This window comes from Metschnikowia bicuspidata, assembly GCF_001664035.1.
Source record: "Metschnikowia bicuspidata var. bicuspidata NRRL YB-4993 chromosome Unknown METBIscaffold_1, whole genome shotgun sequence".
Classification (NCBI taxonomy): domain Eukaryota; kingdom Fungi; phylum Ascomycota; class Pichiomycetes; order Serinales; family Metschnikowiaceae; genus Metschnikowia; species Metschnikowia bicuspidata.
The window spans coordinates 3,095,339-3,109,429 of record NW_017387731.1 but is presented as its reverse complement, the minus strand read 5'-3'; the positions used below and the strand labels follow the sequence as shown (position 1 = coordinate 3,109,429).

General features: G+C 55.1%; 4 protein-coding genes across 4 annotated transcripts; all 4 read right to left on the bottom strand.

The window, feature by feature from the left end:
* Positions 1–17: 17 nt before the first annotated feature.
* Positions 18–1,085, bottom strand: DUG3 (glutamine amidotransferase subunit; the record flags this gene model as incomplete). Its single annotated transcript, XM_018859500.1, has 1 exon — positions 18–1,085. The coding sequence occupies one exon, from the start codon at positions 1,083–1,085 to the stop codon at positions 18–20; it is 1,068 nt and encodes a 355-aa protein (XP_018714211.1).
* A 180-nt stretch (positions 1,086–1,265) lies between these two features.
* Positions 1,266–3,275, bottom strand: GPI13 (mannose-ethanolamine phosphotransferase). Its single transcript, XM_018855566.1, has one exon. It carries the CDS (start codon positions 3,214–3,216, stop codon positions 1,606–1,608), a length of 1,611 nt encoding a protein of 536 aa, XP_018714210.1. The 5' UTR covers positions 3,217–3,275; the 3' UTR covers positions 1,266–1,605.
* Positions 3,276–9,538: 6,263 nt separating this feature from the next.
* Positions 9,539–11,332, bottom strand: METBIDRAFT_111907 (uncharacterized protein). The gene is made up of 2 exons (XM_018853927.1): positions 11,049–11,332; positions 9,539–10,956 (listed from the first exon to the last, which is right to left on the bottom strand). Exon 2 carries the CDS (start codon positions 10,870–10,872, stop codon positions 9,757–9,759), a length of 1,116 nt encoding a protein of 371 aa, XP_018714209.1. The 5' UTR covers positions 10,873–10,956; positions 11,049–11,332; the 3' UTR covers positions 9,539–9,756.
* Positions 11,333–11,563: 231 nt separating this feature from the next.
* Positions 11,564–13,651, bottom strand: SCH9 (serine/threonine protein kinase; the record flags this gene model as incomplete). Its single annotated transcript, XM_018854734.2, has 2 exons — positions 11,564–13,354; positions 13,544–13,651. Coding segments are annotated over 2 exons (1,899 nt in total), but the record flags the coding sequence as incomplete, so codon positions are not given.
* Between the last annotated feature and the right edge of the window lie 440 nt (positions 13,652–14,091).

Sequence of the window (14,091 nt, the reverse complement as noted above, 5' to 3'; positions counted from 1 at the left end):
CGCGAAGCGTGTTCTGATCACGCGGATAGCTTTTCGGCAACTCTTCTTCCCTCGCGTTCCAAAGGCGGTAGATGAGACACAAGCGTCTCCATGGCATTCCCGCTCTCTTCTTTCTCCGCGTTCTTTTGAAGCACTCCGCCAATGAGGCCCTTGCTCATAGCAAATCCAGAGGATCTGTCAGAAATTTTGCTGTTATAGAATTCATCCATAATCGGGTGCATGAGTACAGTATTGTTTTTGGTGATAGAAATGACCGTGTTCGAAGGCACGCAAGTCCAGTCACCCCGCTCGAAAGTGAGGGGCTCGCTGGCCACGAAGATCACATCCTGCGAGCGATTAAGACGCTCCATTTTGAACAAGCCCGGCTCGTACTCAAAAAACCGTGATCCCGTGGAAAAATGCAAAGAGGCAGCCTCGTCGGTTTTTGATGTGATGTACCGAGAGACCACTACTGAGTCTCCATCTGTGACTGCAAAGTTCATCAATGAGGGCTCCGAAGTGAGCTCCACCTGCCAGTTTTTAATGAGCTCAATCATACTTAGAAGTGCCTCACGGAGGATTTTGTGAGAAAACTCGACTTTAGCATCGTCCGGGTCGTATCCCATTTTGTAGAGAGTATCCAAGAATAGGGCACAGCAACACTCGCTATCTGTAGAACCTTGAATGAAGAGAAAAAACCGGTCGTCCAAATGCATAACTAGCTTCCGCTTGATTTTGTCAAAAGCCAGAATGCCTCCATTGTGCATGAAGAGAATTCTGCCATATTGGAATGGATGGCAGTTTGTCTCTGCCAAAACGCCTTGAGTCGATGCCCTTACATGGGCGAATACAAGTCCCGATTCCGTACAGTTTGATAAAGAATTGAGATTCACATTGTTCCACGCAGGGGTGATGGCACGAAAGACACATGCGTCTTTCTTTTCACTATAGTAGCCTATACCAAACCCATCACCATTGATTGGGTTGCGCATATCTAGTCTGAGCCTAGAATCAAACAGCTGGTTGATGATTGAGTGTGCGGGCCGTGTGAGAAGGTCCGAGAGCATCATGCGCCGCTTACCTTTGTAGATCATGAAACGGCACATTTTTAAAATCCGATCTGTAGGACTACTTTTTTTTTCGTTTGTGAAAAGCGAATCTCGCCTGCTTGGTTGAGTCATGAATAGCACGGTGCGGCCGATAAGACAGTGCACGTGACACCGCATCACCTTTACCCCAGATTTATTCATCCGGCAGTCATAAGTCTTCTTGGTAGTGTCAGATTGTGTACGTCGTCTGACACGGGAAATATAATGATTTGGGAAAAGAGAGTTTGTTTCTTACTATCAAGTATGTGACGCAGCGCTTTGGATTTAGGGCCAGGCGCTTCGACACCTACTTATTGCGCAAATCTTAGTGCTGCTCATTCAACGTTCCATCTTTAGAGTGCTTTCAAACGGTCATCAGAACAAACACAGCAGCAGGTCGAGCAACATGCATTGGCAGACTCTGTATCTTATTTTTGATGTACCCGCCAGTAGCGGAATGTCCCCTATAAACTCTATATCCAAGTGGACTATGCTTGTGCGTCTTGATACCCCGAACACCGCTTCTATAAGACCAAAGTCACCTCCCGAAAATGCGATTGACTTGCATCAACAGCCTGCCTGTGGCAAACAAGATGGTGAAAATAGCGAGGGTGACGTTGAGCACTATCAAAAGAAGGGCGCTCAACATGAAGCGAGGAGCAAAAACCTTCCACACCATCAAGTGTCTTCTGAAAATCGCAGCGAAAAGGAAGCTCATGATGCTCGTGAGGATTTGATACGTGAGCACCGTGGTAACGTTTGTGACCACTTGGGAGAGCATTGTTATGGGCTTTGCAGATGGCGGGATTTTCCACAATGTGATGAGTGGCACCGCCGAGCAAACAATCAAGAAAGAACCGAAGGTGTTGAGGAAGATGTTCAAGTGGGTGAAGGGGAAGAATATTGTTTCTGTGGTCATGAAGCCAATGTCCCATTGGATTGACGGGATGGTGGCCTGGTGCCCTGTGCTGAAGAAATGCTGATAGCCGAGCAAGCTGAAAACCACAGGGGCGATCAAGTTGCGTCGGAGCTCAAGAAGGTCGTATAGCTCGAGAAGCGTGAGGATCTGAACCACCAAGATGCAGATGGAAAGTGCCCCCACGGGCTTTGTCACCAAAAGCACTGCTACGGCCAAGTTGAGCACAAGCAAGAAGTAAGACGAGCCATACACGTTGCCGTAGCCCAAGATGGTCGCGGATGGCTGCCTTGGTGGTGCCGGGCCACGCTGAACAGGGGAGGAGGCGGTTGTGGACGCGTCCGCGGTGCGAGGCGGCAAGTCGGGGCCCGTTGTTATTGTTGTTGTTGTTGCCGGAGAGAGCTCTATTTTGACGCAGAGCGGGCCTCGGGACCAGCTGAAGTTAGCCAACACAAGGGACGAAAATAGCACGATGCGCGCGATAGCCAACTTGAAGGACTTGACGAGCCCGAGGTCGAAGGAGGTGCCCCAGTATGCCGCGACCACGGAGTCGGTCTCGATTAGGTCCAAGGTCCAGTAGACCGCATTCATGAGCATCATGAGGCTCAAGCCGGACTCGATCCACAACGGGGCCGCCGAGTGGTAGGAGGCCAGGAGGTTGTAGAAGGACTTGACGACTTTCGGGAGGATGAGCGCGGCCACGTAGAGCAAGCCCACGCTCCAGCGGGAGGGGGCGAACGAAGGCGTGCAGTAGGGCATCTGCTCCTCGCGACACAAGTTGATGGAGGCGACGACGCGCGAGAGCACGAGGAAGGTGATGGCGTGGGCGATGCCCAAGATCTTCTGGCGGGGCGGCGCGGGGGAGACGCACACGGCGACCAAGCAGCAGGCGCCGAACGTGGAGAGGAACCAGTTGACCATTCTGTCCTCCCAGACGACGAAGGAGTTGGACGCGAAGATGGCGCAGTGGAGCGCGACGAACACCAAGCAGATGAGCGACCACATGTTGAAGTTGTAGACGAAGAAGTCGACGAGCAGGTGGGCGAGCCACAGCACGCTGAAGCGGTCCATGATGGGCGCCCAGAAGCCGACGGTGATGCCCGCGGCCGTGCCGGCGAGGAGGCAGGTCTTGAGGCCGAGCAGCGCGGGCCGCAACACGACGTAGACGGACAGGCTCAAGACCACGCCCAAGAGCGACATGGCCACGATGGAGCCGATGAACTCGAAGGACATGGTCAGCACGCGCACGGACGGGATGGAGCGCGAGTACGTGGTGACCACCGAGAGCGCAAGCACCAACACGGCGATGCCCAAGGCGATCTGCACCATGTCGAAGCGCGCCCAGAGGCCCTTGCAGTGGTCCAAGAACGCGCGCTGGCGGGCGTGGGCGTCGGCCACATAGGCCGAGGATGAGGCCGTGGCCGGGGCCGGGCCGAAGTGGCCCGCGGCGGTCTGGACCTCGCGCGAGTGGGCCTCGAAGCGCGCGAGCTGGAGCATGGTGCAGCGCACGGCCTGCTCGTAGAGCTCGTCGGACGCAAAGGCCTCGCGGATCGGGAAGCCGAGGTTGTTGAACGGCACCGGCAAGCCGAGCAAGAGCAGGAGCGTGGGCACCAAGTCGATCTGGTCCACGGCGCGGTGCGCGGCGCCCAAGTCCGCGGTGGCGTACGCGGGCGCGGCGGCCGGCGAGAACGGCGGCGGCGTGCGCTTGGAGTAGAGGAAGAGCGTGGCGTCGAGCTCGTCGCGGCTGTCGCCGCCGTGGTTGCCCGTGCGGTCCATGCCGTGGTCGCCCAAGACCACGAGCAAGGTGTCGTCGTCGATGCTGGCCGCGGTGTCGGCGATGACCTGGTTCATCTGGCGGAGCTTGGCGGCCATGGCCGGGTGGCTGGGCCCGTGGCGGTGGCCCGCGTGGTCCACGCCCAAGAAGTGGGCGATGAGCACGTCCCAGGCGCGCGCCGCGCGCGGCTCGAGGAGCGGCGCCAAGTGGCGGAGCACGCCGTCGTCCACGGAGTGCAAGTCCCACACGTTGAGCGAGTCGTAGGGGAAGGCGAGGCGCGGCGCGAAGCACGCGCCGAACATCGCGGCCCAGGTGTCGTCGCCCATGAACGCCACGCGGCGCCCGCGGCGCAGCAACTGCTGCACCCAGTTGTCCTCGGCGACCGCGTCGCCCTGGAAGTTGGAGCCCGCGTCGATGAACGTGGGCAACAGCCCGGTGGTCAAGCCCTTGAGCCGCTGGAGCGTGGTGGTGGGCGGGTCCGCCACGAACTTGAGGAGCACCGCGTGGCGCGGCTGCGCCTGCGTGAGCTCGTGGAGCACCGGCAAGTGGTTGTGGAAGTGTGCGTTGTGCCGGGCGTGCGCCGGGTCCACGGGCACGGCGAAGTCGAAGCGCAACGCGTCGACCACGAGCACCACGGTCTTCAGGTACTGCGGCGCGTCGAGGCACGCACCGCTGCCGCACTCGGCGACGTCGGGCAACACCAGCCGCGAGAGGAGGAAGCCTTTGGCGAAGAGGTACACGCCGATGAACTGGAGCGAGGCGAGGAACACGAGCACGCCCGAGTAGCCGAGCAAGCTGGCGCGGAGCTTGTGGTGGCGCAAGCGGGCGCGCGCGTGCTGCTGCTGCTGGAGCTGGACGCGCCGGGCGGGGCGGGGCGGGTCCATGGGGAGGGGGCGGGGGTGTTGGGGCGGGTGTTTGGGGGGTGTTTGTAGGAGGTTGGGGGTGTTTGTAGGAGGATGTTCGCGGGTTGTTCGCGGGTTGTTCGCGGAGGTTGGGGGAGGGCGCGAGTTTTTTCGGCCCGGCCCTGGGCCTGCGCGGCCCTGGCCCTGGGTGGGCTGGAAGGGCGGGGCTGGCTGATGCCGGTGCACCTGGACCCTTTTCTTGGGGAACGTTCTGTTACAGGGTGAGAGCGGAGGGGACGAGGCCCTGTAAGAAGGGCTGTGGGAACATGGCTCCGGTGAGCGCAAGCTAATTCGGGGAACCTTCCATAGCCAATGTCAATGACTTGTATGAATTAACTAGATGTCATCGTCCCTATATTTTCCTGAGACCACGGTTCACATTTGGCTCATATTTGTTTTTGTTTTTGTTCTTTGTTTTTCTTAAAATATAGTATTACCCGTCATTGGAGGATACGTGACCAGTGCTATATGAAAAGCTGTAGAAGCATGGCTCAGGCAGTAATGCGAGCAATAATTTATGAACTCTCTTAAACAGGATTGCCCTCAAACAGACGTCTGCCCATCACCAATGTCACCACTTGAATTAAGTAACTAGATGTCATCGTCCCATAGCAAATGTTTTCCTCTTAAGTCTTGGCCCTGACTCAGCGTATTTGCTCTGTTTGATTTTTGCGTTGGTATGGACCTCCAGTTCTGTTGGCCTCGTTATCTGAAGCCCCAGAGCGAGCCCACTGTTTGCGAAAAGAGTATTGCTAATCAAATCAGAAATACACCACAACCCCGTGAACAGTCCTCATTTTTCTAAGATACACTAGTTATGTATTATTCGTTTAAAAAGAGATACACAGAATCTTTGGGACTTTATATCTTTAAAAACATCATATTATAGGGTGTCACTGGAGGGATAAGACCACTACTATAAGAAAACGCTATTGACGCATTGGCTCAGGCAATGATGCGCGAGCATAATTCAGGGAATCTCCCAAAGCCAATGCCAATCAATTATTAACTAATTGTCATCGTCCTATGGGATATACTTTCCTGAGGGCCGTGGCCATAGCTCATTTGACAAGGCAGACGTGACGCTTTGTGCAATCCGCCGGACCCATACGAGTGAGCATTCTGCTGGGCCAGGCCAGGCCTTGGGGGACCGGGGAATTCCCAGATAAGAGCAACGCATAGGGATTTTGAGAATACCCATGGGGGAACTAATGTCAAAGAATATTTGAATGGGTGCTCACAATGAATAGTATCAATGAGCAATACCAATGAATACTAGAATGAGTTATCACAATGAATAGTGTCAATGACTACTACTGATGAGTGATATCAATTAGTTGTATCAATGAGTAATAATAATGAATAGCACTATTAAAGACTATCAATTATCCCAACAATACCATCAATACTAATATAACCAACATAACCAACAATACCAGTTATACCATTAGCATACCAATAAATACCAATAAATAACATCCATCAACAAAAATGGATAAAACTAATAATAATACTAATAAATCATACCAATCAAAAACATCAATTAGTATTACAGTACATAATACGAATGGATGAGTTTAGTGAACAATACCAATGAATAATATCCATGTGTAATCTCATGAGTGATATCAATTAGCAGTATCAATTAGTAATATCAATGAATAATACTAATAAAGCACACTGATAACCTTTGCCAGTAAACCAACTATACCAATACCAATGAGTACCGGCAAATATCAATGAATAAAATCCATGAAAAGTAATGAATAACACTAATGATACCGATTGTAATAGTGATACCAAGAGTGCCAATAGATAATACCAATGAGTATTAGTGAATAATATCAACGAATAATACCAATAATATCAATGACCAGTAACTCACTTCAATGTGCTATACCAATGAATGATACCAATGGATATACTAATGAGTAACACCCATGAAATAAAAGAATACCAATAGATTCATAACCATCAGCAACTCATGAGCTGGAGCCCCGAATAAAGAAGCTGAGATAGAATATCCATGTCCTCATGAACAGCACCAATGGATCTAGGATTCGAAATTATAGCCAAATCCCTCAATTTCTCTCATCTGTCATGGCATCACCACGCCTTCTTTCCCAGACTCCTATGGTGAGAGGAACTTTTGGTGTATCGACAGCAAACAGGCCTCTTTGCCCTCTCATTCTTCTGAAATCTGTAGAATGCTTGTGTTGTTCGACATCCTGGTGAATTGAGCACACCACGGATCCCAGCGTATTGCTATCCTCCTCATGTAAGAAAACCCCAGCTATCTCACCCGCTTGGATCAATATCTGCATTTCCATAGCCAAACCACCAGCAAAGATTATCACCGCTACACACAACGAAGCAATAACTTCCAAAGTCTCTCATCCATGGTATAATATATATCATAAAAGAAGCTGTGTCCAGAAAACCAACAGCATCTTAGTAAGCTGGCTCATAATATCTGCACGCAGTAATAAGGTCAAGAGGAATGGGTGGTCCCAGGGACAAATGCTATTAAAGGCTTTAACACAAAAATATGTCGACATGATCTTCATCAGTCTCTAGCTGGCCCCGGGGTTTCTTGTTTATAGCATACGAGAAAGTCAAAATGCCAAGAAAACAGGGTTAAACCATGGTTTCCAATATTCTGGTTTGATTGTTCTGGGTATCTTCCAGACAAATGTGGACAAAGCCTTGACATGTAATATGTGCTTGGGAAGTGAGTGTTAAAATAGAATAAACGCATTGTTTGCACCCAGAACCATTGGACCCCGTTTTCAGTTAACACATTCTGTATCACGAGCTTGCGGCGTTCGTAGCACCTAATAAGTCTGAGGCCTTGCTCGGCTATTCGTACTTCGACCAACTTTGATTCGAATCTTGGGCTACTATAAGTTAGCCAACGACACTTCCATTTTCAAAGCTTTTCTTTTATAAAGTGTGCTGGCGAGAAATGGGGCTTTCCGAAGAATTATTCTTGCGCACAAGTTTAGGCAACACCAGTTGTCATGCCAGTTTAGCCAGTTGGGCAGTCGACAGAATGACCAAGGCCTCACTCTGGCGTGTAATTTGAGGGAACATTTGGCACAGACTTCAACAGATGGTGCACCTCATGAAAGGTCGATGAATATAAATTCAAATTCTCTGTTTTCGTAAAAACTTTCACTCGGCGGAAGTGGAAGATATGGGTCGTGGAAATATACATGGAAATATACATGGAAAGATACCTGAGTTCTCACCCCAAGTTTCTAGAAGCTTGGTTAATGTGGATTAGAGACTGTCCTTTGTTTCTTTGTTTACTGTATTCATTTCTTCTTCTCGCAGCATAGCTCCTATCAGGTGGCAAACCAGCACCAGTATCGATGCTCAAATCCCACTTTCAGATAATTCTCTGTCTGCTAGAAAGTTTAAAAAATTATGTCTATTTTCTAAGACCTAATTTTTGTTTCATTTCGATTGGGCTTGCGTCAAGAAGCAGCCGCCTAAGCACATCAATCGGGATATTGGACACACATAAAGTGGCAATCCCTAAAACAAAACATATTCTTAGAATCAAAAACGCAAAAATTCCCAGAAACTAAGTCTAGTACAATGTAGTCCGTAACCATCACATTTGAACTTCCACTTACTGACTAATATTATTCTCACCATGAGGATAAGCCATGAATGCCAGTGACCCGAGGGATACGTGAGTGAACACAACAGACAGAAAAGAGATGAACGAGAGTTGGTAGACCATCAAACTAGCAAGGTGGTAACATAAAGGATACCATTTATCTATCTGAATTGAGATACAGAGCAGAGTCCCTTAATATCGGTGAAACGAAGAGCCAAACATAATTCAAGAATAAATAATCGGTCGATTGCATGAGGAACAACGAGTCGATAAAAGCGAACTAAAGGAAACGAGTTAAAAGGTTCCACTACTTATTTTTTCCCAACAATCACGAAATACTGAGTGCTGCAAGGTGATGAAGTCGCCAACATCAATTTTGCACCCATTCGCACAGCGTCGCACGAGCTTCTATGCGGAAAATTTCAAAGTCGACCGGACACTCAAAGTGTATGATGAGATAAAAGCCTGGCTCAGGAAATCAACAGGCAAGTAGACCAACAGACCATTGGATTGAAAGACTAATTAGCGATAAACCAAGAGACCAGCAGACCAATAGCCACGAGATCTAGACTAGTGAGTCAGTGTACCAGTGATCCTAGTGGAGCGGGACACTAGCCCGGAATAGTAATCGAAGAAAACCAGATCTATTTCATTCTGGCAAACCAAGAAAACCACCATAATAAGGTAATTATGATCCATAGTCAGGAAGATGGGCTGGCGCACGGCGCAAATTAGAGTCAACAATCTGGTGAGCAGACAGACAAATGTATCAGAGAGCCGTACTGCAGTACTTCAAGATCGAGAGATGGTCGAGCTTAGAGACCGAGCCAAAAAGCATTGAGCAATGAACAGGCCATGAAGTCAATGCCGCAAGCCACTGCCAGCAAATCAATACCCATGAAACATTTAACCAGTAAACCAGTTTACCGGCACTCCAGCACTCCAGCCCTCCAGCACTCCGGCACCCCAGTATCCTGGGATTGTAAAATGGAGAGAACCAAGAAAGTGCCAGACCCACAAGCACTGTACCTGCAAACCGCCACGCCAGAAGACTGGCAAAAGCTGAATCCGCAAGCCTGCCGAACTGGTGAAGCTCCCCCTGCACCATCGGTCCAATATGTCAGCGAGCTGATGAGCCCATGCTCCGGGCATATGAAAGCGTGAGACGGAAGAGTCCAGCAACGAACATGTAGCAAGAACCCTGCCCGGCCAGTGAAGCCCACGCCACCACTGATGCAGGGAGCCCACGCCACCATAACCACGGAAGCCAGTGCTCCAACATACCAAGATCAGGGGTCTAAGAGACCAGAAGGAAGAGCCTCAGAAAGCCGTGCTTTCATGCACCAACAAGCCAGAAGTCAAGCCAGAAGTCACACACCAACACACCAGAGGCCATGCCCCAGTGCACCAGCAGCACGATGGACAGAGCTCAGGTCTACGCCGGCCCTCGGGCCGGCGGGCGCGTCGCGCTACTCCATGCCAGGGCCCATCAGGCTCAAGAAGTCCACGCCAAACGGGTCGTCGTCCAAGTCCGCCGCGCCCGGCTCCGGGCCCAGGCCAAACGGCATGGCGTCGTCCGGCTTGCCCGGCCCGTCGAAGTCCATCAACGCGTGCATGTCGTCCATGTCGTCGCCCGCGTCTGGGTCCGCGAGGTACTGGTCGATGTCGTCCATGTCCACGGCGGCACCCATGGCCTCATGGCCCGGCGCCACGCCGTCAGGATGCCCGGCCACGGCCCCGCCCGCCGACTCCTTGAGGTACGCCTCGCCCGCCAGCATGGCCAGCGCCAACTGCGGGTCGAAGGGCAAAGCCGCGTCCGCGCCGCCCGGCCCGCGCCCGTCCGCCAACATGCCAAACTCCGGGTACTCGGGCGCCATGTAGCCGTCGGCATACCGGGCGTCGTGCATGGGCCCGGGGGCCGCCAGCACCATGGCGCGCCGCGCGTCGTAGCCCGCCGGGGCCTGTTGCACCGCGCCCGGCGCCAATTCGTGTGCTGCCACCGCGTACTTGCGCACGGCGTTGGCGCGGAGCTCGTGCCGGCGCCCGAACTGCACGCGGGCCTGCTCGAGCGTGTCGGCCAAGGCGCTCTCCAAGGCGGCCAAGGAGTCGGCGTCCGCACACCGGGCCTGGGCCGCGGCGAGGGTGGCCACGGCGTCGCGCTGGAACCGTGCCTCGGGCCCAAGCACGCCGTCCGCGCGGAGCTCCGCGGCGGCCAATTCCTGGGCCAGGACCCGCTGCTTGGCGCGCATCAAGCGGAGGTCGCCGCTGTACAAGTCCGCGGCCTTCAAGCCGCGCACCGCGGCCTCGAGCTCGGCGTCGGAGGCGGACTCGGCGTACAACCTGTCGCCGCTGGTCCTGGAGGGGAACGAGGGCGGCGGCACGATCTGCGCCGTGTGCACGAGGCTCAGCGCCACGTTGTCCAAGAGCCGCTGGTTGGAGATGTAGCGGCTCAACGCGTCGGCGCGGAAGTTGACGAGGTCCGCCTCGTCGTGGAGCTGGAAGCTGGCCTCGCGCCGGGCGCGGAAGGCGTCCTTGTCGGCGGGCGGGGCGCGGGCTTTTGTGTTTTTCTTGGGCCGGCTACTCATGGGAATAGGGTGTGCGATGGGGCCTGTAGTGTGGTGAAGACGCTGAGTGTGCGACCTGGCGATATGGCCTTTGGTGCGGTGTACCTGTTCGTCTGGCGCAGCCTATTTTTCTGGCGATACACCTGTTCTTTTGGTATAGCCTATTTTCCTGGCGATACACCTGTTTCCTGGTAGACCTGTTCGTCTGGTATGGCCTATTTTCCTGGCGATACACCTGTTTCTGGCAATAGACCTGTTCGTCTGGTATGGCCTATTTTTCTGGCGATACACCTGTTCTTATGGTATACCTGTGTCTGGAAATACAGCTGTTTCTCCTGTGATGTACCTGATTTCTGTGATATACCTGTTTCTGGCGATATACCTGCTCTTCTATATAACCTGGTCTTCGCGATGGAATGCCCCAAGGTGGCCTAATCTGACCCTGTGATCTGGCACTACAATCGGCAGTGCGCTGTTGTCGGCGTCGTCGGATCGAAACGCTTGGGCCTACACAGCTAGATACGGAGTGTCAGAACGGGGCCGCAAAGTGCTCGGGCGGCTGGCGCCAGGCGCGTTCACCTGGAGCAGCGCGGCGGGCGTGGAGAAGCTGGCCCGCACACGACCCCGGGCCCGCAAGACCAATATGGAATGAAGATATAAATACAGGCACGGGGGCTCTATGAAAACAGGGGGGAGGGCGAGGCCGGGCGCCTCAGAGGTCGAAGCGCCCGTTGACAAACTCCTCGCTCTCGAGGTGGTGGTCGTGGTCAATGTCCATGTCGTCCTTGTCGTCGTCGTCCTGGTCCTCGATGACCTCGTCGTCTGGCGGGAGGTTCGGGTTGCCCGGGATGAAGGACGCCGGGCTGCGGAACGCGTTGTAGCGGTGCAGCCTGCTGAAGTGCTCGTCGATGGCGGACGCGTCCACGTAGGTGAAGCCCTTGAAGTTGGCCTGGATGCCCGGCGAGAGCGGCGTGGAGCCCATGTCGAGCTGCTTCTTGAGCACGGACGTGGACTCGCTGGTGAACTCCGGGTCGAAGTTGGAGGTGTCGGTCTCGCTGGCCAAGTGCGGCTTGAACGGCGGCGGGATGTTCTTGGCGCGGAGAAGCGCCCAGTCCACGTCCTGGAAGAACGCGTGGTCCTTCAACTCGCGCGCGTCGCGCACGGCGCCGAGGCGGTGCTTGGGGTTGCGGTTGAGCAAGCCCTTGACGAAGGAGCGGCCCTCCGGCGACAAGACCTCCTTGGGGAAGCGCACCTTGCCGAAGGCGATGTTCTTGTACATCTGCTGGGTGTTGTCGGCGTAGAAGGGCGACCAGCCGCAGCACATCTCGAAGATCAAGACGCCCAAGGACCAGAAGTCCACCATCTTGGTGTAGCCGGACTCGTCGAGGAGCACCTCGGGCGCGAGGTACTCGGTGGTGCCGCAGAAGGTGTTGGTGGTGCCGTCGTTGTTCAAGTTGGCCTTGGACAAGCCGAAGTCGCACAACGCGATGTGGCCGTTGGCGTCCAAGAGAATGTTCTCGGGCTTCAAGTCGCGGTACACGATGTCGTTGTCGTGCAAGTGCTCGAGCGCCAACACCAACTCCGCGATGTAGAACTTGGCGCGCTCCTCGCCGAAGCGGCCCTCCTTCTGCAAGTGCCAGAACAACTCGCCGCCAGACATGTAGTCCGTGACCAAGTACAAGTCCGCCTCCGTCTGGAACGAGAACTTGAGCCCCACGATGAACGGCGACGCGGCCGCAGACGTGCGCACCAAGATGTTGCGCTCGCCGATGGTGTGCGCGATCTCCTTCTTCTTGACAATGAGCTTCTTGGACAAGATCTTCATGGCGTAGATGCGCCCGTTGTCGCGGTTGCGCACCTGGTACACCTGCCCGAACGTGCCCTTGCCCAACAACCGCAACACGTCGAAGTCGCCCGGGCCGTACGCCTTCTGCGCGTCGTTGTGCCAGAACACCCAGCGCACCTGGAGCGCGCCGGCCACACGCTCGCCCACCACGCGGGCCCGCAACGGCACCCACTGCGGCGCCACGGCCTCGCCCGAGCGCGCGGGCGCCGTGTCCGGGCAGAGCCGCACCTGCCCGAGGAACGCGTCGTCGCGCGCCGCGTCGTACACGGAGATCTCCAACTGCGAGCGCGTGCCCACCACGTCGAACACGGCCTCGTGGTTCCACGTGGGGCTGCTGCAGCCGGCCGCGGCCGCGGGCTCGAGCTGCGACGCCTGCCGCTGGAGCCCCGCGCGCACGCCCATGGGCACGCCGGGCCGTGCCGCGGGCGACCGGCCCGCCGCCGCCGGCGCGTTGTTGACGAACTCCAGGCTCTCGTACGTCGACACCACGTACGGCTGCGAGCACCCGGCCACGAGCAACCCGCGCGCGCCGACGATGCTGACCTTGAGCTTGCCCTTGGGCTGCAGCGACGCGTGCGCGTGCGTGGCGTGGCCCTTCTCGTCGGTGGTGATGATGACGGGCTGCGCCAGCGACCCGGACAGCTGCAGCGACAGCGGCTGCAGCGGCGGCGGCGCGGCGGCGCTTTCGGTGTTGTCGGTGTTTCCGGTGTTGTTTGTGTTTCCGGTGTTGCCCATGGTTCCCGTGTTTTTGGCGTTTGCGGCGCCGCCGGGGGGCTCGGCGCAGTACGCGTCCACGTGGTGCACGTGCGGCGGCGCCTGGCGCAACGGCTGCCAGCCGCCCAACACGGGGCTGGCGCCCACGCCGTGCTGCGAGCCGGCGGTGGTGCCGTAGGCCATGGACTGGTCGGACACGGCGGTGGTGGGCGCTGACGCGAGGCGCTTGGGGAGGAGCCGCGCCAAGGACGCGGGCGGCGCGGGCTCCGCGGGCGGCTCCTTGCGCAGCGAGCCGAAGCCGAGGAAGGACTTGGCGAAGCCGCTCATGGGGGCGGCGGTCCGGCGGGTGTGGTGGTTATCGACGGGTCCGGCGGTATTAGCGGGACTCGACGGTTCAATGAGAGTCGACGGTTTAATGGGACTTGATGGTTTAATTAGACTCGACGGTTCAATCAGACTCGACGGTTTCAATGAGAGTCGACGGTTCAATCAGACTCGACGGTTTCAATGAGAGTCGACGGTTTGATTAGACTCGACGGTTTAATTAGACTCGACGGTTTAATTTGACTCGACGGTTTAATTTGACTCGATGGTTCAATGAGACTCGACGGTTTAATTAGACTCGACGGTTTAATTTGACTCGACGGTTTAATTTGACTCGACGGTTTAATTTGACTCGA

Coding starts and splice junctions, on each gene's coding strand:
- METBIDRAFT_111907 (XM_018853927.1), bottom strand. CDS start 10,872: ATGAGTAGCCGGCCCAAGAAAAACACAAAAGCCCGCGCCCCGCCCGCC.
- GPI13 (XM_018855566.1), bottom strand. CDS start 3,216: ATGTCCTTCGAGTTCATCGGCTCCATCGTGGCCATGTCGCTCTTGGGC.